The sequence below is a fragment of the Myodes glareolus genome, chromosome 3, assembly GCF_982192425.1.
Source record: "Myodes glareolus chromosome 3, mMyoGla1.1, whole genome shotgun sequence".
NCBI lineage: Eukaryota > Metazoa > Chordata > Mammalia > Rodentia > Cricetidae > Myodes > Myodes glareolus.
The window spans coordinates 84,379,959-84,402,254 of NC_142028.1; the positions used below are offsets into that span (position 1 = coordinate 84,379,959).

Sequence of the window (22,296 nt, forward strand, 5' to 3'; positions counted from 1 at the left end):
AACTATGTAAGTAATAACTCTGTGCTATGGATTGGATAAACATGAGGGCCACCTAACCTCAACTGTGTTTCCACGTACATGCACTGAATACCCAATTACAGCCTTGCTGTAATAGAAGGAAATCTAAAACGTTCGGGTAGTACTTTTTAAAACCTATTTTTTTCTCAATTCAATACAACGCTATCCTTTTAACATCCCCCTCCAAGACATTTTCTAAAGGTGACATTTACAGAAAATAAGTTCTCTTATATCAGACTCTAAATCCACATAGTTGAAAGTCAATCTATGCCTTGCTATACTCTCACCCAAAGCTACACTAAGTCATAGGAATGTGGGAGGCAGAACTTGTCTGGTTACTATACAAAACTAGCAGGACTGTACTGTGTCTCACCGGTTCCTTTACTCTACATAACCACATCATCTCATCAGCAAACATGTTTCTATGTCTCCCATTTAAAAAAAGTAGATTCTTTCAAGCCCTTGACCCCTCAACTCCTTCCAGTTACTGGACATTTTCTCTCCATTTAAGGCAAAAGTCTTTAAAAGACTGGCTTCTTAGGAGATATTCTCCCCTAATCCCTCCTAGCCCACCCTTCTCTACCCAAGAGCTCCTGTCAAAACTCAGCAAGATGGTTCAGACCTATAGCCTCAGAAACTGAGGTTCAAAGACGGCCTGACTGGGCTACAGAGATTGTCTGAGGCCAACTTGGGCAACTTAGGAGAACTTGTCCCAAATAAAATAAAAACGGGCTGGGATATAGCTCAGTGGGTTCCATTCCCAACAGTGGACCTGGTGACCCACTCCCTCGCTCCCACATTACCCCATCACTCCCACCCTGTGCTGAGGCTGCTCTGAGAAACGTGCTTTTCTCACCTCAGTTGCTGCTCCTTAAGAGTCCTTTGCTATCCCCTCTCATCTCTTTGACCCTTAATCAGTCAAGGGTCCAGCTTAGAGCTCTTTCCTTAGTGGCCACACTCAATAGCACTGAATCTTGAGGCTCTGAATGCTGTCTGTACCCTGATGACTTCCAAAAGCACATTATCACCCCAGAATCTTCTATGTTCCAGATACATATCTAATTCAATCTAATTGCTTTTCTAAACAGGTATCTCAAAGTTGCCACATCTAAAACCAAACCCTTAAGGTTTCCACTTCACCTCTATTATCTCTTCCTGCAGTGGTAAACTGCCCCAGTCACCTGCAACTATGCAAGTCTAGTGCCTCGGGCCAAAAGCCTTGGAGTGAATACTGATACTTTCTCCTGCACACCAAAAGCACATGATGGGCAAATTCTATTAAAACATGTATCCAGACCTTGATCATACCTTAGAGCTGCCATTATAACCCCATGATCACAAACCACCATTCCCACTAGATGACTGCAGCAACTTTAGCACTGGCTCTCAGCTTCCATGCCTGCTTAGCAGTCAAAGTCCAGACAAGGAAAATCTTACCTCAACCCACTATGTAATAGCTCCTTCACAATGAAAGTGACATTATAACATCCTATGAACAAAACAATATGGTGGTCTTCCATCTCACTGAGGGAAAAGGCCAGTCTCAGCACTATCAAGTGCTACTCTGGAGCCTGCCACCTCCCTGAGTTCACCTGCCTACTGACCACTGTCCCTCTCCCTGCTCCAGGCACACTAGTTCCCGCTGCCTCTCACACAAGCCAAGCACACTCGCTCCCTTGGGTCTGTGAGTCTTCCCATCCTCCCTTCTGCTCTCATAGTGCCACCTTTTCAATGAGACTTCTCTGACCAGACCACATAAAACAGTACCCCCTCCTTTAAGTACTGTCTTACCTGCTCTACTTTTTTCTATATAATACTTAAGACATCAAAATTCTTTTCAAGTATACTTTTCCTATCTTGGTCATGCTCTGTCAGGATGCAGCTTAGTGTTAACAGCATGTCACAGTATGAAGCAATGTTTGCCTTTAATAGATCCCAGAACGACCCTTACATTAACCCAATCAGTGGCATTTTACATTAAAAGAAATATAGAGTAATATATTTTCTTACTCATCTATTTCCTTTACTAAGATATAAACATGTGGGAAGGACTTTAATTACTGTTTAACCCAGACCCTAAAACCCAACTATCTCTTAAAAAGAATTAAGTCATGCGAAATGTATTATAACTCAAAACACTCAAACACTGGTGATTTCATGAGTCAATCTGACACTTGAAGCATAAACAAACAAACAAACAAAAAGTTATTACTGCTGTGAGATCCTTACAGTGATGCAACTATGAAACCTATAAATCTATCATCCTACCTGTTCACGTTTGTTCTGAATCCATGAGTAAATCACATTGGGCTGTCTCACTGTCTTATGCTCAGCAGTGACAGAAGTACAAGGAGAAGGATTAGAAAAGTCAGACATTCGTTGATCTATTAAAAAAAAAAAAAGTTAAGATGAGAATTTAGGCTGTCTGATCCTGCAACTATGAGACTTCAAAGTTTAGAAAATAAACAGCTCTCACCAGAAGCATGAGTCCATAATCGCGGCCCTCTTCTTATCAGCTGAGGACTTTGGGGAGACCCATAGCAGGTGTTCACATCAAAGATTCCAGCCATTCGATTCACTACACTGGAGCCAAATGGGGTTCCAAAAGGATTTGAAGCATCGGGAGTGGATAATTTTGGAGAAAACAGTGATGTTTTAACTAACGGTGGCACTGAAGGCATCTGGCTAGATTTTGGTGTCTGAAAAGTGGTTTCTTCTGTAAAAGAACAGATACAATGCAGACGAGGCCACACGGTCCAGGAAGGCCAGCAGAGGGTCTCAATTCTACACCCTGCCCCCCCTTAAAGCATTAAACTAAAGCACAATGGCTTCTGCTTGGATTTAAGTCCCAATGTCTAGATTTTACTTTTGTAATCCAGGAACCACTCCACGAGTTTTAGATTTGTTTGTTTGTTTTACGCATTATTATTATTATTATTGTGTGTGTGTGTTTAAGAGCAGCCACATGTGGAGAGGTCAAGCAACAACTTTTGAGAGTTAGTTCTTTCCTTTCACCATGGGTCCCAGGGTCAAAGCCAGGTTATCAGACTTGCGCAGCAAGCACCTTTACCTGCTGAATCACCTCACTAGCCTGTACCCACTTTCTGTCTTCTATCACATCGGTGTGGTTTCATTCCCCTCCAGAAGTATCCTGATCTCAAGTCTCATTTCTCTAAGCATTTTCAAATGAACTCATCATATGTATTTTACTTTTGAACAGGAGAAACCGACTGCATCAGAATCTATCCAGTTTCACTGTATATTCCTATTTTAACTACTACTTATTTAGCTAAACCCATCGAATTTATGGTAAAAAATGGGCAGGGAAAAAATGCTAGCACCTTCCAAAAAGAGTGCCACCAAAGACTAATTTGTTGCTGGGTCTGGTAGGGCAGATCTGTAATCCTAGCTAATCAGGGGACTGAGGCAGGAGAATTACAGGCTGAAGGCCTACCTGGGCTAAAGTTTGTTAAGGTTAGCCAGGGACACTTCTAAGACCCTGTGTCAAAATGAAAAATTAAAAGAGCTGAGGATGTAGCTCAAAGTTAGAGCACTTGTCTAGCATGCACAATCCTGGGCATCAAATAAAAAGACTAATTAATTTGCCCAGGATATGTATTAATCTGACCAAAACACAGCTTCATCAAAAACCATCTTATATTGGGTTAAAGTAGCAAAGTCATAGAACATATTTTTTTTTGCCTGTGTGAGGATCTTGATTCAATCACTTATCAGCAGAAAAACAAAATATCAACAACAAATAACAACAGAAAATCAGCTTGTAAGGACCAGTTCACTTCAAGTATGCTACACAAAATCAGAGGAACTTTCCCAAAACTCTGACACAAAAGTCTAAGACAAACATACTGAATTCGGATTTTGTTTTATATAAAACTGCAATAAAACATTAAACATTAATCTCAATACTCAGGAGGCAGAGGCAGGAAAATCTCTGTGAATTCAAGGCTCACCTAGTCTATATAGTGAGTTCCAGACCAGCCATAGCTACATAGTGAGACCCTGTCTCAAAAGAGAGAGAGAAAAGGAGGGAGGGAGGGAAGGAGGGATATTTTGTGTTTTAACAAATAAAGCTTGCCTGAAGATCAGAGTGCAGAGCTAAGCCACTAGAGGCCAGGCAGTGGTGACACACACTTTTAATTACAGGACTCAGGAGACAGAGGGAGATGGAGCTGTTAGTTCAATGCCACCCTGGGTTACACAAAACTGATCCAGACAAAAAGAGAAACAGAGCTGACACAAAGGTGACCCCAGCACTAGTGAGGTAGAGACAGAACTGACATGGTTGGGCAGAGAGAGGAGAATATAAGGCGGGATTAGACAGAAGCTCAGTGCAGTATGAGCAGTTGTCAGAGGACAGAATTGCCCCTTTGGTCTGAGCATTGGTAGGGGTAAGAACTCTCTAGTGGCTGGCCACTCTGCTTCTCTGATCCTTCAGCTTTTAACACCTTCAATAAAAAGTCTAAGTTTTTATTATTAAGTACAATTAGAATTTGTGCTAGAGAGAGAGATATTCAAAGTGCTAAACTTGTATTTCAGGGCTTCAAGACGGTTTCTCTATGTAGCTCTGGATGTCCTGAAACTCACTTTGTAGACCAGGCCTTGAACTCACAGAGATCCACTTGACTCTGGCTCCCGAGTGCTGGGATTAAAGACATACGCTACCAAACCTAGCTCAATCAATCTTTTAAAAGCTACTATTATCATGGACATAATTTAAAGCATTTTATTAACTGGAAAATGAAAAACTGTATTTTTTTTTAATACTCAATGACTTGCTGCTTTTCAATCTACAATGATATCAAAGGTCTATCTTTCTTAGTCCAATCTGGTATTTGCTGTCATGTTGGATCAATCTCAGCTAAACATAAAAACCTCATGCATGCTATTTTTTTTCTCTTCCCATTTAGAACTAGGAGTCACCTGGGGAAGTCAGTTTCTTGGGCTCCACTGAGTATGATGAAGACATCCTCCCATTTGTAGCTGCAGCCTCTTGGTAGAGAACCAGCTTCTGAGTCATATCATTTAAAAGACTCAAACACTCCCTCGAAATGGCAGTCCAGTTATGAGGATGTCCACCTAGGATAGCCAAACAACAGCTTTTAAAATGTAAAATACACTGTACTCACTTTTCAAAGCTTGGGGTGGGAGGTACTCAATAAGGAAGCCTTGATTACACTCTGTATCAGGGCCCGCTTTCCTCAGTTAAGCTACTATTGGTAGTCACGACATCTATACACAGCAACTTAACAACTACTTGGTTTAATCGATTTGCTCAAAAGTCTGCAAACAAGAATTTGGATTTTACTCTTAAAAGCTCCCAAATTGACTGCCAAAACTAAGTCAAATACTAGGCCATGCTTTTTTCAAAGACCAGAGTTACTTCACTAGAAATGCTGAAAACTGCTAAGTCTGTTAAAAACGAACTAAGGCAAAGAGAGCTAGGATGCAAACACTCCAGTGCTCGCTCCACTGGCTGTGGACTGCTTCCTTACGTTTTCATTTATAGGAGCTCCTGCTCATCCAGTTGTACTGTGCATTTCCCCAGTCAACCACAACCCAAAAATAGAAAAGTTCAAAAATAATTTTTAGGTTTTTAAATCAGGTATTCTGAATAACGTTATTTAATCTAGTGCCATTAATGATAACTAACTGCCTGGGACATTAACTCAGCTCACACCTGACACATTTACGCTGCATACACCACCTGCTAGGCAGTCACTAAGTAATCATCCAGATGATCTGTCTGAGTGTCATAGTATTTGACTGAGTGTGTTCAAATGCCCCTACTTTATTTAATAACGGCCCCTGGTACAGGAGTAGCAACAGTACCAATTTTATCATAGTATATCAGTATAATTGTTCTCTTTTCTTATTGGTGTTCATACCTTAAGGTGCATAATTTATACATTTTATCATAGGTATACAGGTATACATTGGAAAGCACATGGTACAGAGGGCTCAGCACCATCCATGGTTTTAGGCACCACTGGGAGCCTTGGAACATGTACCACTGATAGGAGAGAGACCACATGTAAGAGCCAGTGTTTGCACCAGGTGTGGTGGTGTAGCAGGCGGATCTCTGAGTTCAACATCAGCCTGGCCTACAGAGCTAGTTATAGGCCAGCCAGGACTAGAAAGGGACCAATGTTTCAAATATTAAAAAGAAAAGAGAGAACCAGCATTTACTATGATATCTCTAGGAGTGACTTGGCTATTTGATAATGATCTTTTTTTTAATTTTTAAAATTGATTTTAAACTTTATTATATTAAAAAAGAGGCCAAAAGAATCATACACCAAGAACAAGCAGACCCAGACTCTACAACTCAATTCTGTGTACTTGTAGAGTTTACGGATGTGCTATAATGCTACTTAACATGAACTAACAATTCTCATTATTTAAAAAATAAAAATATCTTCTCACTATCTGTCTTTGATTTTACAAGATCTTTGTCTACTCCAGCTATCACATAAAGACCAAGCATGTTCCGTTAGGTGTTAAGAACAGCAGAAGCGATGTAAACGTCTTCTCCCATCTCATGTCATTCCTCCCCTGTCAGTGGATCACTCTTCTGCTCCTTTCGTGTCCTGTAAGGACCATCACCTAACCAGCGGGGGCACACGACACTGTCGCTAGTACACTGATGCACTGCACTGGGAACTCAGGACAGCTGGGAGCTGTGTAATATTCTAGATTTGATCACATGCCCCAGAACAGTTCTCGGCAGAACACATGCCATTTTGTCAGTCGCTTGGATCTCTGAAAAAATAACGAGCAGAAGATGAGCCCAAGTGTGCCCGAAAAGCACCGCAGTCGCCTGCTCTCCACAACAGCGCCTCTGGATTTCTCCTCACTAAAAATGAGCAGCTCTAATCAACTATATTTTATATAACTCTTTTTACAATCTTGGAATTGGCTAGTTAAGCAAAATAATGGAGCGCTAATTAGAAAGCAGATGAAGGTTACCCAGGCTCTTTCCCATTGGGGCTGGACTACTTCCCTGCCAAGAACATGGCAAGAGCTCTAGCAAAGTCAGTCTTGAGTTGCCTGGCAAGTACAGTAGGGAGTCACTTGCCACTATCAGAGCCAGTCCCTGTCTAAGGGAGGCAGAATAACCTAGCAGGAACAGAGAGCTCTGTCCATGGAACCGAGTAAGAAAATCTTAGTGCAGTTCTTACTCCCACCTAGTCTTAAGGCCTCGACAGCGCTAAAACAGCTGAGACTCTTGGCTCGCTTTTCTGCTACGACACCTGGGACATAATTTCCTCAGATTCAGGTATTTAAAAGCTGAAAGAAATGAATACCCACAAATAAACATTTTTCCTGGTGACATGAATTCTACCTATAGCATATAAGTCATGTAAGATTTAGCTCATTCTTCATCTAAGGACTCAGGATTTCTCTTCAAGAAGTTTGGAGCACCCTTAACGCTCTCTCTCTCTCTCTCTCTCTCTCTCTCTCTCTCTCTCTCTCTCTCACACACACACACACACACACACACACACACACACACTCACACATGCACACATACACACGGTGATATTTTGTTTGTGGTTTAACAAATAAAACTTGCTTGAAGATCAAAGTGCGGAGTTAAGCCACTAGTTAGTCAGAGACCAGGCAGTGGTGGCACATACCTTTGAATCCAAGCACTCGAGAGGTAGAGACAGACAGATCTCTGAGTTCAAGACCAGTCTGGGCTACATGAAATTGATCCAGACTAAAAGAGAAACAGAGCCAGGTGAGGATGGCTCACACCTTTAATCCTAGTACTAGGAAGGTGGAGACAGGAAGGGATATGGCTGGGTGGAGAGAAGAATAGAAGGTGGGAGGAGACAGGAGCTCAGTGCACTCAGTCTGAGGATTCCTAGAGATAAGATCGCCCATTTGGCCTTAGGATTCGGTAGGAGTAAGAACCAGTGACTGGCTGCTCTGCTTCTCTCATCTTTCAGCTTACACACCCTAATATTTGAATCCAGGTTTTTATTATTAAGACCAATTAAAATTCACACTAAACACACACACACACACACACACACACACCTGTGCACCACCCATTTAAGTCTACTACTCTCAGCAATACCTGGTTGACTGAGGCTAAAAACTTCTTGCCTTCGAGAAGGAGAATATTGAGAAAGTAACATCAGGTCTTGTAAGGCCAAATACTAAAAGGAAAAAAAGAAAGAAAGATGTTGAAGCTTTAACAAAATCATACATAAGAACTAGACTCATTACATAACCAAGGAGAATCAGATGGACTTTTAAAAAAAAAAAAAATTTCAGAACCACAACCTTTTCTGGATCTCTGGAACTCTCTTGCCTCTACCTCTCTATACACTGTTAGCTCCAGCTACATACAAGAACTACAGAGCTTTGTAATTTTATAGCTCTGTAATGGAAAACTCCAATATCGTTTCTTTCTTTAATAACTTTCTTTCAATAAACTGAGTTTCTATCCTGCCTGATTCTGTAGCCATTCAGTCCCAAAGAAACACAGGGGGGCTTATAATGATTATAAACTGTTTGGCCTATTAACTCAGGCTTATTACTAACTAGCTCTTGCAATTAAATTAACCCACAATTCTTGTCTATGTTTAGCCAACAGACTTGTTACCTTTTATCAGACAGGCATCTCATCTTGCTTCTTCTTGTGTCTGGCTAGTGACTGACTTTATTTTTCCTCTTCCCAGAATTCTCTTAGTCTGGTTACTCCACCTATACTTCCTGCCTGGCTACTAATCAATCAGTATTTTATTAAGCCAGTATGACTGACAAATCTTTACAGTGGACAAGAGCAGTTTCCACAGAACTTCTGGAACTTTCTCTGTCCTCCCACACATACTCACAGCTCTCAGCTGTGGCACTTCCACCTGCTGCTTCTTCTGCCCCTACTCACCACACTACGAGGCCCACAAGAACAGGGACATTATCTTGCTCACTGCCAAACTCAAAGGCAGAGTCTAACACATAAAACACATAGTTATTGCTTTTTACTGAAAATCTACCTTCTCCCTGGCAAGCTTCTTTATTAAAGTATTCCAAAGCATTGTTCCTTCTGAGAAGCAGAATCACAGGGATTGGAACCACAGGGAGTAAGGGGCACCACAGCACTTGCCAGTATTAATTTAGCAGTGCTGTGTGTCTGTCTTTTCCATTAGTCTATGCTATGTCTTAGTCATCGTTCTACCCAATGCAACCAGCAGTGTCTGACATTTGCCTACTAATAAAGATTTAGTGAGTGGCCAAATGAGTAGCTAATGCTTACGAACAATTAGTGTCTCGAAGAATCATCTTCTTATTTGTTTATAGTTTCCCTAGACAATGACAAAAACAATGGGCTCCAGCCATTTTTTAAAAATATTTTTAAATTAGTAAGCTAGCTGGGCATGTTAATATGTGCCTAGGTCTTAGCACTTAGAAGGTTGCTTAGGCAGGACAATTGAAAAGTCAAGCCTAACCTGGCCTACATAGCATGATCCTGTCTCAAAAACAAACAACCAAAATAATACAGTAAGTAAGGCCCTATGATCTTTTAGCAGGATAAGATATATACTGTTAAATTATTCTCATTTAGCTTGATTTTTAAATTTCTTTAACTTTCATGATTATGATTTGTTTCAGAATTATCAGTAATTCATATGTCAACATACAACTAAGCACACTACCTTGGAGTGACAAACACCGCATGAATAAGTGTGTCTTGATCCTGCAATGTAAAGACTCACCAGTGTTTCTAGTGCTTCTAATGGTTTGTGAAGATTATGTACTTAGAGGGCTACCACTGCATATTATGCTTGAGAGAATTGTACATGTTTTATAAAAAGTTAGCTAGCTTAGCTGAGTGTGGTGGAGCAGGCTGGTGGTCTCCATTACTCAGGAAGCCGAGACAGGCGTACAGGATAAATCCAGGAGTTCAAAACCATCCTGGGAAACATATGCACATAGCTGGTGCATACACAGGGCACTTTACCCTTGTATTTAATCACTTGAAATGAAATTTTTTAAAAAATGTCATTAGCAAGTAGGTAATGTTTACAATACCAACACTAGAATATTCTATACCAGTGTTTCTCAACCTTCCTAATGCTGCGACACTTTAATACAGTTCTTCATGTTGTGATGACCCAACCATAAAATTATTTTTGTTGCTACTTCATAATGGTTATCTTGCTACTATGAATCATAACATAAAAATCTATGCTTTCCAACAGTCTTAGGTGACCCTGTCATTCAACCACAGGTTGAGAACCCATTCAAGGTCCTCAAAAAGTCTATCTAAAGGCCTAGCTGTGCTAACAATTGCCTCAAACTCTCTAAGTAAGGCAAAGGAAACTGATGCTGAACACTTCTGGTACCTTTATGATGAGAGGAGGACTGCTGTTTAGGACTTTCGGGAGGCAGTCATCTGATTCCTCTGCAAATGGAGGCTGAACAGGGAACACATAAGCCTGTAGGATACAATCAGATACAAAGAATGTGAAAGGAATTCTTTTCATGACCTTGTTATAATCAGTGAGCACTGACAGAGATTAGAGAGGAGAATACAGTCAAATCAGCATCTTCAGTGTTCCTTGTAAATGCATTGTTTAAGAAATGAACTGTGGTAGCCGGAGAGATGGCTCAGCAGTTAAAAGCATTGGCTGCTCTTCAGAGGATCTTTCTTTCTTTAATAACTTTCTTTCAATAAACTGAGTTTCTATTCTGCCTGATCCTGCAGCCATTCAGTCCCAAAGAAACACAGGGGGGGCTTATAATGATTATAAACTGTTTGGCCTATTAACTCAGGCTTATTACTAACTAGCTCTTGCAACTTAAATTAATCCACAATTCTTGTCTATGTTTAGCCAAGCTTGATTTGATTCTCAGCAGACATACTGCATGGATTTAAGTGTCCTTAACACCAGTCCCCAGGGGACCAAATGTCCTCTTCTGACCTCCACAGATCCCAGGCACTCATATGGGATACAGGTATACATGCATGCAAAACACACTCATATGTACAAAAAGTTTTAAATAAAAATAAATATATTTTCACTGGGCAGTAGTGGCACACTCATATAATCCCAGCACCCAGGTGGCAAGAGGCAGGCAGATCTCTGTGAGTTTGAGGCCAACCTGTTCGACAGAGTGAGTTCCAGGACAGGCTCCAAAGCTACAGAGAAACTCTGTCTCAAAAAACCAAAACAAATAAAACGAAATAAAGATAAAAAAATATATATTTTCTTAAGTATCACTGTCCCAATTTTATCAAACTGACATCAATTAACAGAAATAAATTCCAGGAACAAAGACTCTATGAAGTCACTGAAAATTACCAGAGATGGTAAAATCAAATAGAACACTTCTTTTCTGTGACAGACACATCAGATGACTTTTTAAAAAAATGGCAGCCCTTCACTTAAAAAGATTTTTGTGGAGCTAAATAGAGATGGCTCCATAGTTAAGAGAACTGGCTGCTCTTCCAGAGGGCCCAGGTTCAATTCCCAGCATCCATAAGGCAGCTCACAACTATCTGCAACACCAGTTCTAGGGGATCTGATATCCTCACACAGGCAAACCTCCAATACACATGAAATAAAATAAATTAATTTAAAACAAAAATTTTTGTGGAGCTTGAGAAATGGCTCAGCGGTTGGAAGCAATGGCTGCTCCTCTAGAGAACCAGGTTCAATTCCCAGCCCCCACATGGCAACCCACAACTATCTGTAACTCTAGTTTCAAAGTATCCATAGCAACAGACATGCATGTGGCACACATATATGAATGCAGGCAAAATACCCATACACATAAAATCTTTTAAAAATATTTTTGTGAGAATTGTCCAGATTAATTCAATTTTCAGAATTTCTTAACAAATTTCAAGATGTTTTTCAAAAACCAAGTATTGTATAACTGCATACTTAAACATTGATAGTAACTATTTCAATAGCACGTAAAATTAATTTAAAATCTAGGCCCAACTCGTACTCAAAATAACCAGGAAGAAAGCCAGGCTTTAAGTAGAGCATAGCAAATCCTATCCTGTTCGAGCCCAGTTACTCTATGAGCACCAACTCTGTTCCTTAGAAACAGAAAGTAAATGAGGAAACTGAAACCAGCTAAGGAACATGGCTCTGAGCAGTCATCTGCTGGAAGCACAACTTCCTATACTCTGAAACACAACAGTAGTTAACAAAAAACAAATACTGACCTCTGTGGCATAGATTTTGAAGAGTATCCATGAGATGTACCAAGTCATCAAGAGGAAGACACCACAGAGCCAAACATGGTAGAGTAACGAGACATTAAGGAGGCCGCCTATTGTGTCAAGAGGCCTGTGAGCCTGCCTATGAAAACAGTAAGTACCATTAATTCCCACAGCAAAGACAAGGACTCCACACTGAGAAATACACCCTATTTGCTAGTACCCTTCTAGAGCTATTTCCCTAACATTCCCTCAGAGGTATGTAGGAGAGTCATAGGGAAAACGCTGGCAGGAACTGGCCTTGCAGGTCCCTGAGTTCTAAATCTGCAGTACCATTTATTATGGAAGTCAGAGCCATATCTATAAACCTATTTAGCACAGGCAGAAACTTATTATTGCTAATTCATGGCTTGATTCTTTAACCCATTAGATGTCTAGGGAGCAGGGTATGACAAGGGGATCTGAAGGTCAAGACCACCATAGTCTCAGAAACTGGTGACTTGTGGATCAGATATCAGCTCCATGTATATGGCATATAAACAGTTTCAGAGTATTGCACACGTTACAAAAACAATGATCTCTGCTTTTTAAACGACTTTAGAAACTATTAGAGTGCTACAAAGCCTTGAGTGATTTAGTTAGTACTGCTATAAATCCTATAATCACAAAACTAGCAATTATGCAAAAACAGGATTTGAATCTGGCCACAACCTACACACTGCCGTTAGATAAACCACCACCTATAACCATATGTTCATCTTCATTTTCCTTATCCATACAACAGAGTATAATGTTTTCATTCAAACTCTTCAGGCGCTCACAAGATTTCAATCACCTTACAACAAGATTGACCACTCAGTACTTGGTATTCATGGGGAAGGCCAATACATGACAGAATTGTTTAGCTGCTAAGTAAATACTGACTGAGGAGGGTCTGACTTGCATGAAAGAAGAATATTAGGAGATTGTCTATATTATAAGTTTTTCTGAGTGAAAGAACAAAAACTTACATTTCTATCAAATATTGTTTTCCTCTTTCCAGTTGACTCAGGCTGCACAGAAAGCTAACCGAATAAATGGCCTGTGCATTTGGTTTCTCATCTAGTAACTAAGCAGAAGACAAAACTAAATTTTACCTAGGAACTTTTAAAAATAATTAAAATCTGGGGATGGAGAGATAGCTCAATGGTTAAGAATACTGGCTGTTCTTCTAGAGAAGGTCCTGAGTTTAGGTCCCAGCACCCACATGGTGGCTCACAGCCATCTACAATAGGATCTGGTGCCCTCTTCCGGCCTGCAGAGCACTCAGACAGAAAATATAAAAAGATAAAAAGTTTTAAAAATTGTTTTTTAAAAATTGAAATGTACAGTACCTCTAAAATTTCAAGATATGTCAAAATCCCAACTCTCTAAACTCGAACGTAGTGAATTCCACATATGATACAAGTCTCACAGTGAAGTAACCAAAATCAAAAGGACGCACATAGAGGAAGCTGATTTTATCCAGCAACAACAGGGTAAACCCTTTCTGATCTGTTTATTTGAAAGACGATCTCTCTGTATAGCCCAGTTTGACCTCAAACTCATGGTGCTCCTGCCTCAGCCCCAATAGTCCTGGGGTCGCAGGTATGCACCTCCACCCACGGATGAACCCACAGCTGTGTGCAAAGCATGCGTGAGGTAACTAAAACAGTGCACTCCAGAGCTCCGTAGGCTGACTCCTTGCTCAGTTAAGGTTGTGTCATAGGCAAAGTGAAAGAATGACACATTACTAGTGTGTAACTTTTTTCCATATTTATTTGATGATTAAACCATCGCTACATCATTAAAAGTTCTGAGAGAGAGGGTGGTAGGGCTCAGTGGGTAAAGGTATCACTACCAAGTCTGATACCCAAGTTTCATCCCTAGACTCCACATGGTAAAAGGAGAACATAGTGGAAGGACAGAACTTCCACAAGATGCCTCTGATGGGCACACATACTCACATTAAGTAAATATATAAATGTTAAAAAAAAAATTGAGAAAAAAACTGCATTTATTTGTTTGTTTATTTATTTACTTATTTGTGGTTTTTTTGAGACAGGATTTCTCTGTGTAGCCCTGGCTGACCTAATAACTTGCTCTGTTTATCAGGCTGGTATCAAACTCAAGAGATTCACCTGCCTTTGCCTCTAAAATGCAAGCACCACCACTGCCCAGTTTAAAAAAAAAAATCCATTTATTTTTTAAATAAATCATAGATGAACAGGGTAAATTTTATGACGTATAATAAATGACAAAGACAGACATGGGCCACACAACTCAGAAAGCCCACTCTCCTTTAGTAAGAAAGATACCTAACAGCAGCGGCAACAAAACGGACAGCTATTTCTTAAGTCTGGGCAAGGGTCTGAGTGAGTGCAGAAGGACGGGGTCTTTCACTGTGTATTCTTTTGGTTTTGGGATCTTGAGACAAGATGTCACTATGTAGCCTTGGCTGGCCTAAAACTCACTATGTAGACCAGACTGGCCTCAAATTCATAGAGATCTGCTTGCCTCTGCTCAGAGTGCTGGGATTAAAGCTATGGGCCATATCCTTATACTATGGGAGCCACATGCATTGCAAAATAAATACTTTTTTTTTTATCTGAGAACTGTATGCGTGTGTAAATTCATGAAACTTGCTCCGTGTAATAAGCTGGCCTGGAACTCACAGAGATCTGTCTGCCTCTGCCTCTGCCTCCAAAGTGCTGGGATTAAAGGCGTGCACCATCACTGCCTGGCTAAAAACTGCATTTATTTTTTAATAAATTACAGACAGGATGAGCAGTAGTCTCACTGTGATGATACGAGTGCATGACTCAGAAATTTTAGTGACTTATTAATGATTTAATTTTCAAACATATATTGGAAAGATTAGGTAATTTCCAGCATCTTTAGAGGTTATAGTGAAGTGGGTGTCCAATGGCGCACAATACATGGCACTAAACACCCAAACTGAAGTATGAGGAGCTGAGATGTCTAGCACAGGAGAGACTGGTGGGGAAGCCAGGAAGGGCGCAGCGTCAAGGTAAGCTTAGCCTTCACCTGACCCCACCTTGGCTGCTAAGGAGTGTGAGCAATAGTGTGGTTTCCAGCCTCCAAACAGTACAGGGCATGAGCCAGCACGTTGTACACCAAGCACCTACCTCTTTTCTGCCATTTCTTATTTCAATTTAAAGAGAAAATTAAAGGATAAACCTAAACAAAGCATCTAGAAAGTAGCAAAATTTAAAAGGAAGGAAACAGAGGTAAAATTAGACTTGCTTACTCATCTATGTGAAGGTCCATAGCAGTGCTAATCCAAGCTTTGGGAATATGGCCTGCAGAGAAGAACACCAAGACAGGAACATGAGAAGTTAGAAGAACAACTCTTCAGCGTGCTTTAGATTACAAGGTTCAAGTACACAAGGAGACCTCAGTTAAAATGTTAGGTTGTCTGATTAGAAATGGAGAGTTAAAGAGAATAATTCCTAAATACTGGAAGTCCTTCCACTGTACAACTATAAGATATTCAAGTCTTAGTCACCATGGTTATTAAAAACAAAGAAAGGCAAGACAGCTGGGACGGACTCTACGTAGCACTTCCAACTCTTCAGTACATCTCGGATCCACAGGTGAGCAGTCACTCACCCCTGTCTCTCACTCACACAGAGCAAAATGTGTAGCTGTGTTGCTTCTGAGCTGGTGAGATGGCTCAGCAAGTAAGAGCTCGGCACCAGAACCCACATGACAGGAGGCAACCAACTCTTGCAAGCTGTCCTCTGACCCTGCCATGTTTACTATCTTTAGCCGTGCAGCACAGAGCTGTTGGCTGACCACTGTGCAACAGATCTCCAGAACTGTCTCACCGCATGCATGCCTGAATACTTGGCCCTAAACAGTCCCTTCCCTTCCCCCAGCTTTCAGCTTTCAGAACCACTGTTCCGTTCTGGCTGCCTTGTGCAGCATCTGGTTTTCTGAGGTGAACACAACAGTGAACAGTTTATGCTGTTTTGCAACATAAGAGATTTCTCTGTTTAATGAATATTTTACATGTATATATCACATTTCCTTTAATAAAAATTCCCCTTAATTGATCAAGCACAACTATAAAAAAAATAATTCATTAAAGAGCAACTTTTGCAACATTTTCTACATTATGAGCTAATAATATACTATATTAGAAGGGAGAAATTCTTACCAAAAAAATAATACACAGTGCAGAAATTTCTGACCACAAACAGGGATTCCACACAGCTATGTTTAATTAGTAAGAGGAGAGATCTTCTGAAGCGCAAAAATTTATACTGCTGTGGAAAACAAGAAAAAAGTCAAAGGACACATTCAGTATCATTCTGGGATGGACACTCTAGCAGAGGCAGAAGTTGAAACACAATCATTAAGAGCAAGGAGCGAGGGTTGCAGCTAGATGGTACAGGAGCACGCCTGTACTACCACCAGAAAGAGTTAAATCTGAACAAAAGAAACTATAACTGGGAGCCCATGAGATAGTTCACTGAATAAAGCTGCCTCCTGCCAAGCCTGATTACCTACATTTTAGGTCACAGGAGACCCATATGGTACAAGTTGTACACACACACACACACACACACACACACAGAAATAAAACTGTAAATTTAGAACTTAAAAGATCCACAATAATTGCGCAATAAGACAAACCATTCTAATGTTTAGTTAATTTTTACACTCCATAACTAAGATCAGAAGTAAAAACACTGACAATATCAAGTAAATGACAAGTATCTCACCACTCTTTAGAGGCAGAGAGGAAAAGGAATGGGCCTGTCTTCTCGTTTCCTATCAGTTCACCCTACTCTGATCACCAACTCAATACGCACAAGACAAGACCACTGTGCATGAGCAATGTTCTCAGACAGTGAAAAGCCTAAGCCAGTGTGTTCCTTCACCTCAGCCTTTCAGGGAGGGAAACTTACCACAATAAAAACGAAGGCACAAATCTGACTGACGAGAAGACAGCTCCAGTCACCCAGATCCATCACTTCAACTGCTATCATCCTATCTTCGCCTCTCTGACCCCACTGTCCTGCCACCGTCAAAAAATGGTGCCTACCCAGGCAGATAGCTACACACTTGTAGCTGTAAGAGATGTCCCAAATATACATTTTGGCTAAATATTAAGATTTTAAAGTTAGGTATGGTAGCACGTGCCTGTCACTAGCACTTGGGGACCTGAGGCAGGAAGAGCCAGAGCTCAGGACTAGCCTGGGCTATGCGGTGAAACCCTGTCTAAATATATAGATTCTTACAAAGTTACTGTGAAGTGAGAGTTTATTATTTCAGAATAAACTTTTGATCAAAAGCAATTACAAAAAGTCCTAAAATTTAGCATTATATGGTAGAAACAGTCATTTTCAGCACTGTCAACTATTAGCTCCTGTGTGCACTGCACATCTGTGACGTTAAGTAGACGGTTGACTTCACCTGGAGGTCCAGCAAGACGATCAGAAGTGTCTTATTTTTTCTGACACTTATTTTTTTCTCTTTCTCTGAATTTTTATATTTGGCCTTACGGTCATGTACAACAGAGTGTTCCTGTATGGAATTTTCTCAAGATGTTCTGGGTCACCCCTACTTTTAAAACCCTCTTAAAACGTAAAGAGTTCCTAAAAAAGGAAGCTTTTTTTCACACACAACCTCAGGAAGATAAGGATCACATCTATGAGGGACAGATCTTCTCACAGATGTGTTCTCAGCAGCTCCTGCTCACCGATGCAACAGGCATGTGACATGTTAGCTGGGAGAACCCTCATACTCAATTCTCATGGACGAAATTCGCTTTAGTACACGATTGCTTTACACCTCACTTCTTTTCCACCAGTGAGGGAGCCAGTGGGAAGAGACTGGGTCTAAAGCTAATTCCAGTGCCCAGGCCTCACAGCCAGGGCCAAAATGAAGTGCATAAAAACACAAGCAGAAATAGCAGAAACACATGCCTCAGCTCCAGGCTGTATTCCTATAGGTGGGGCTTTTGTTTTTTAAAACCTCTGTGTCTGTGTCTGTCAGTCTGTCCATCTGTCTGCAAGCAGCCATGTGTCAAAATGCACATTTGGAGGTTAGAAGATGACTTTTGCAAGTTGGTCCACTGTGGGATCCAGAGAGTCAGTGCAGATCATAAGATTTGTGCTCCAAGTACTTTTGCCTGCTGAGTATCTCACCTGCTTCTGATTAAATTTTTAAAAAACTCCAGTGAATGAGCAGGAAAAATGGACTAGTCAGTCACTTGTTTGTCATCCAGGCCTAAGGGCCTGGGTTCAGATCCCCCACACTCACGTAGAGTCAGAAGTGGCAGTGCATGCCTATGGGCTTAGCATTACACAGGCCAAGACAGGAGGGTTCCTGGAGCTCAGGAGCAGCTACTCTGTCTTGAAATCTAAAGTGAGAATCAATTGAGGAAAACATCCATCTTCAATCACTAGCCTCAACACATGCAAGTGAGCAACCATACACATGTATGCATTCGTGCAACACACTCACACCCTAACTGAAGCAGTCTTACTACATCACTCAAACTAGATGAAAGAGTTGTATTTACACATGCATGCCTTATTCTAAAAGGGTCTTAAATGTCTTGCACATCCCTAAGCAGATGGCTACACCAAGCCCTTCACATGAATGTCATCATCACCCTCCAGCCTGCTGGACCACAGCAAGTGTTACCACAACCAGGAAAGGCAAGCGCGGGAGCAGCATTCTCAGAGTGGCAGCAGGAAAGGGTGACTGGAGCTCTCAAAACACACAGAAATCTCATGGACACAAAGGTCTTCCAAACTGCCTTTTGAAGATTTTGGTGCTAAAGAATGTGTGTGTGTGTGTGTGTGTGTGTGTGTGTAAGAGAGAGAGAGAGAAGACAGACGAGTATGAGTGGGAACGGGTATTTGTGGAAGCAGAGGACAACCTCTGTGTGCTGCACTGCTCTGCACTGTTCCCATGTTTAAGATGGGGACTCTTCACCCTGCACCCCAGGGTAGCTGACTCTGAGCTTCGGGAGTCCTCCAAGCAAACTGGGATCAGACACCTGTGCTACTGCACTCTCATGGGACCTGAACTCGCAGTCAGGCAATTTTACCCACAGAGTTTTATTGACGAATTCCAGTTTTACTGATCAAATCTTGACTTAATCAGATGAAGTTGGCCATATGTATAGACAAGTGATATTAATATTATAGGTAAGGAAATGCTCAAATTATATCTTACCTGTATAATGGGAAACGGAAGATAATTCATGTTGTTAATGAAATACAGAAGACTGTAGCTATAGCCCATGAATGCTCCAGCCAGGAGGAAAAACAGGTGATGTTCATTCATGCAGGTTTGGGCAGCAGGGCTTTCTAAGCTGAAGGGAAAAGTTAGGCTATTAATTCAACAGTCAAAAACACATTATCATTGTTTTAAGGCTACTTGCCAGAAGGCAAGATTCCAAGTTAATCACTTAAGAAATGCCTCAACTCTAACAAAATGACTCATTTTAGGTAAACAGAAGCAAAAGATTAACAAAGCATTTTCCCTTGACGCACGAGATCCTGACTCTTGCTGTTTCCTTGGAAATCTGAGGTAAGAATGTGCACAACAGTCATGTTGCTTCCAAGGCAAGCTGACTTCATCTGCATGCACCTACTGGAGGTGCTGGAGCTCTGGGCTTCTCATGGCACTAACTGGGCATCCCTCTCTGGGCCTCTGAACAGCGTTCCTTGGGAAGATACGAAATCAGGGGGCACCACACTGGACCTCCTCCCATTATATATATGTCTGCCTCCATGGCTATCATTCTCAACTCTCAAGCAGCTGACACTGTCCCTGAATCACTCCCAGAGACCCAACATTACCTCAGAGCCTCTTCCACATCCAACTGTCTTTAAATTTTGCTAATTTCCTGAAACATAAACTATCACTAACACTTCGTACACAGAAACAGGAACTTCTGTGAGAAGCTAGAAGGCAGAGCGCTATACTACTGATCTCCATAGGGCTCCTTTGACTTGGTAAGCAAACACGGTTCCTAGAAAGAAGAAAAAAAACTTACTATACCTCTCAGTTACAGTACAGGGAACCACGAGAAAACCGTATTGGCCCTTGGTGATGATGGCCGCACACCACGCCACCACCATTCCCATGGCAGCATGGATGAAGGAGTGCATGAGCTGCTGAGGGTGAAGGATCCTCCCTATCAGGGCCAGTCGGGAGCCGGGGATGGAGGGCACAACTGCAGAGAAAGCATAGCACCGTGGCTTTGTAACTACGCAACCCGAAGCTGAACCTGAACCTTCCCTTTCACTGCAAACACCCAAGCAATGAAAATCCAGTACAGAAAGCTCTCATGCTAACAATTCTAGTTTTTAAAAAGTTGAAATAAAAAGAGGCACACATACAAGAAAAATCAGGGAATCTAGAGATGAGGACTTAAAGGAACATAATTAACATTTTCCATTTTTCTTGCTTTTGTTATTGTTTTATAGACAAGGGTCTCGTGTTGCCCAGACTGGCCTCACACTACCTGCAGAGTGGAGGATATATCTGAACTACTGATATCCACTCTTGCCTGTCTCCTGATTACTGATGTGTACCCATACACATGGCCTTTTCACTTCTTTAAATTAATATTCCCAAGTAACTAATATAATGCTAATTCTGACATTTTCCTAAGTGCTATAAAATAAATAATTTAGAAGATAGCTCCAAATTGCCTTTATTTCAGCATTTGAAACTCACTATAGAGTTCATCTCTGAAAAATAAGCCACAAAGACAAAAATCACAATAATGAATATCAAATGCTTATAGTTATTACAAATTATTTATTTGCAAGGAGGTCTATGTAGAGGTTAGAGCCGGCCCTCTCCTTTCCCCACTAAGCCTGCTCACGAGCTTCTATAAAGGTATTTCAAAAAGTACTCTGAAGTGACCTGGAAGACAACTGTGGGAATGAAGTGAAGAATATTTATGTCTAGGCTGCCTGACACAGACAGGCGATAATCTTTTATTTTACCCAAAGAAAAGAGGTGCTGCAGATGCTGTGTGGGCAAGAACGAAGTGTAAAGGGAGGGCTCCAACACTCGGCATTTTAGGGAGGAAGCTGCCATCATCTCCTCTCCCCACTAAAACTGCCTTGAGAGCCAACTATGTGACCGGACTTCCTGCTGTGACAAACCCTGCCATGTCACTCAACATTCTTTCAAGTTCCATCTTCTCCCTAGAAAATCATTTTTCTTCTTTGTCGTCTGCTTACTACAACTCATCCTTCAAAATCTGGTCCAGCCATTGGCTCCTCTAGGCTGCTCCCACGCTGGGTCAAAGATGGCTCCCTGGACTCTGTCATACCTGCCCAGTGTACCTGTGAGCAAATACACTTCACAGATCCTCTGGAGCAAGCTGGGAGCACATGATGCTTGGCACACAGTACAAGCATAAGCCTACTCCCACAGGACACGCCAACACGACCAGTGAGGCCGTAGAAACACGAGTGCACATTTCTGACCCAGCACAGGCAGGCAGATCTGAGTCTGTAGCCAGCCTACTTTACAGAGCAAGTTCCAGGACAGAGAAACCTGGTGTCAAAAAACACCAAAAAATAAATAAAGTAAAATAAAAATACTAACTTGAGCGCCCTCACCTGGCCCACCTACATACAGAAAATGACCCAGGAGCACAGAAGAGAGTGTGAGAACACAGCCCATAAGCCAGGGAGCTCTGAACAGGGTTAGAATGGAGAGAGACCCAGTCAACAAGAAACACTACGAAAACAAAGAAAAACAGTATGTTGCAACATCCAGTCGGGACTTCAAATTTTACATTCTGCTCTTTTTTTAAATATAGAACTTTCTTTTTAATACTAAAAAGCTAAAAGGAGAGGAAAGATGTCATAGAAAACAAATAAATAAATAATCGAAATAACCTTAAGTGACAAATTCAGGAGTTTAAAAAGGTACGAAAGGAATAAACTGAGTAAAAAATGCCCTGGAATTCAGGATCCTACCAAGGCAAAGCCCATTTTTTTAAAATTAAATATTATAAAACTACAGACTTTGTTATTTGGTTA

The 22,296-nt window shown here is 41.1% G+C and overlaps 1 protein-coding gene across 5 annotated transcripts in view; it reads right to left on the minus strand.

The window, feature by feature from the left end:
- The window catches only part of Ndc1 (NDC1 transmembrane nucleoporin), a 68,757-nt gene that overhangs the window by 41,016 nt on the left and 5,445 nt on the right, over positions 1-22,296 (minus strand). For 3 of the 5 annotated variants that reach the window (XM_048453286.3, XM_048453289.3, XM_048453288.3), the window contains exons 4-13: positions 20,291-20,465; positions 19,460-19,598; positions 16,425-16,533; positions 15,513-15,564; positions 12,230-12,365; positions 10,395-10,487; positions 8,123-8,204; positions 4,960-5,115; positions 2,495-2,734; positions 2,287-2,402 (exon numbers count right to left, since the gene is read on the minus strand). In XM_048453286.3, coding sequence (XP_048309243.2) covers positions 2,287-2,402; positions 2,495-2,734; positions 4,960-5,115; positions 8,123-8,204; positions 10,395-10,487; positions 12,230-12,365; positions 15,513-15,564; positions 16,425-16,533; positions 19,460-19,598; positions 20,291-20,465 — 1,298 coding nt within the window. The remainder of the gene's footprint in view (positions 1-2,286; positions 2,403-2,494; positions 2,735-4,959; positions 5,116-8,122; positions 8,205-10,394; positions 10,488-12,229; positions 12,366-15,512; positions 15,565-16,424; positions 16,534-19,459; positions 19,599-20,290; positions 20,466-22,296) is intronic. The other 2 variants (XM_048453287.3, XM_048453290.3) reach the window with 2 other exon arrangements.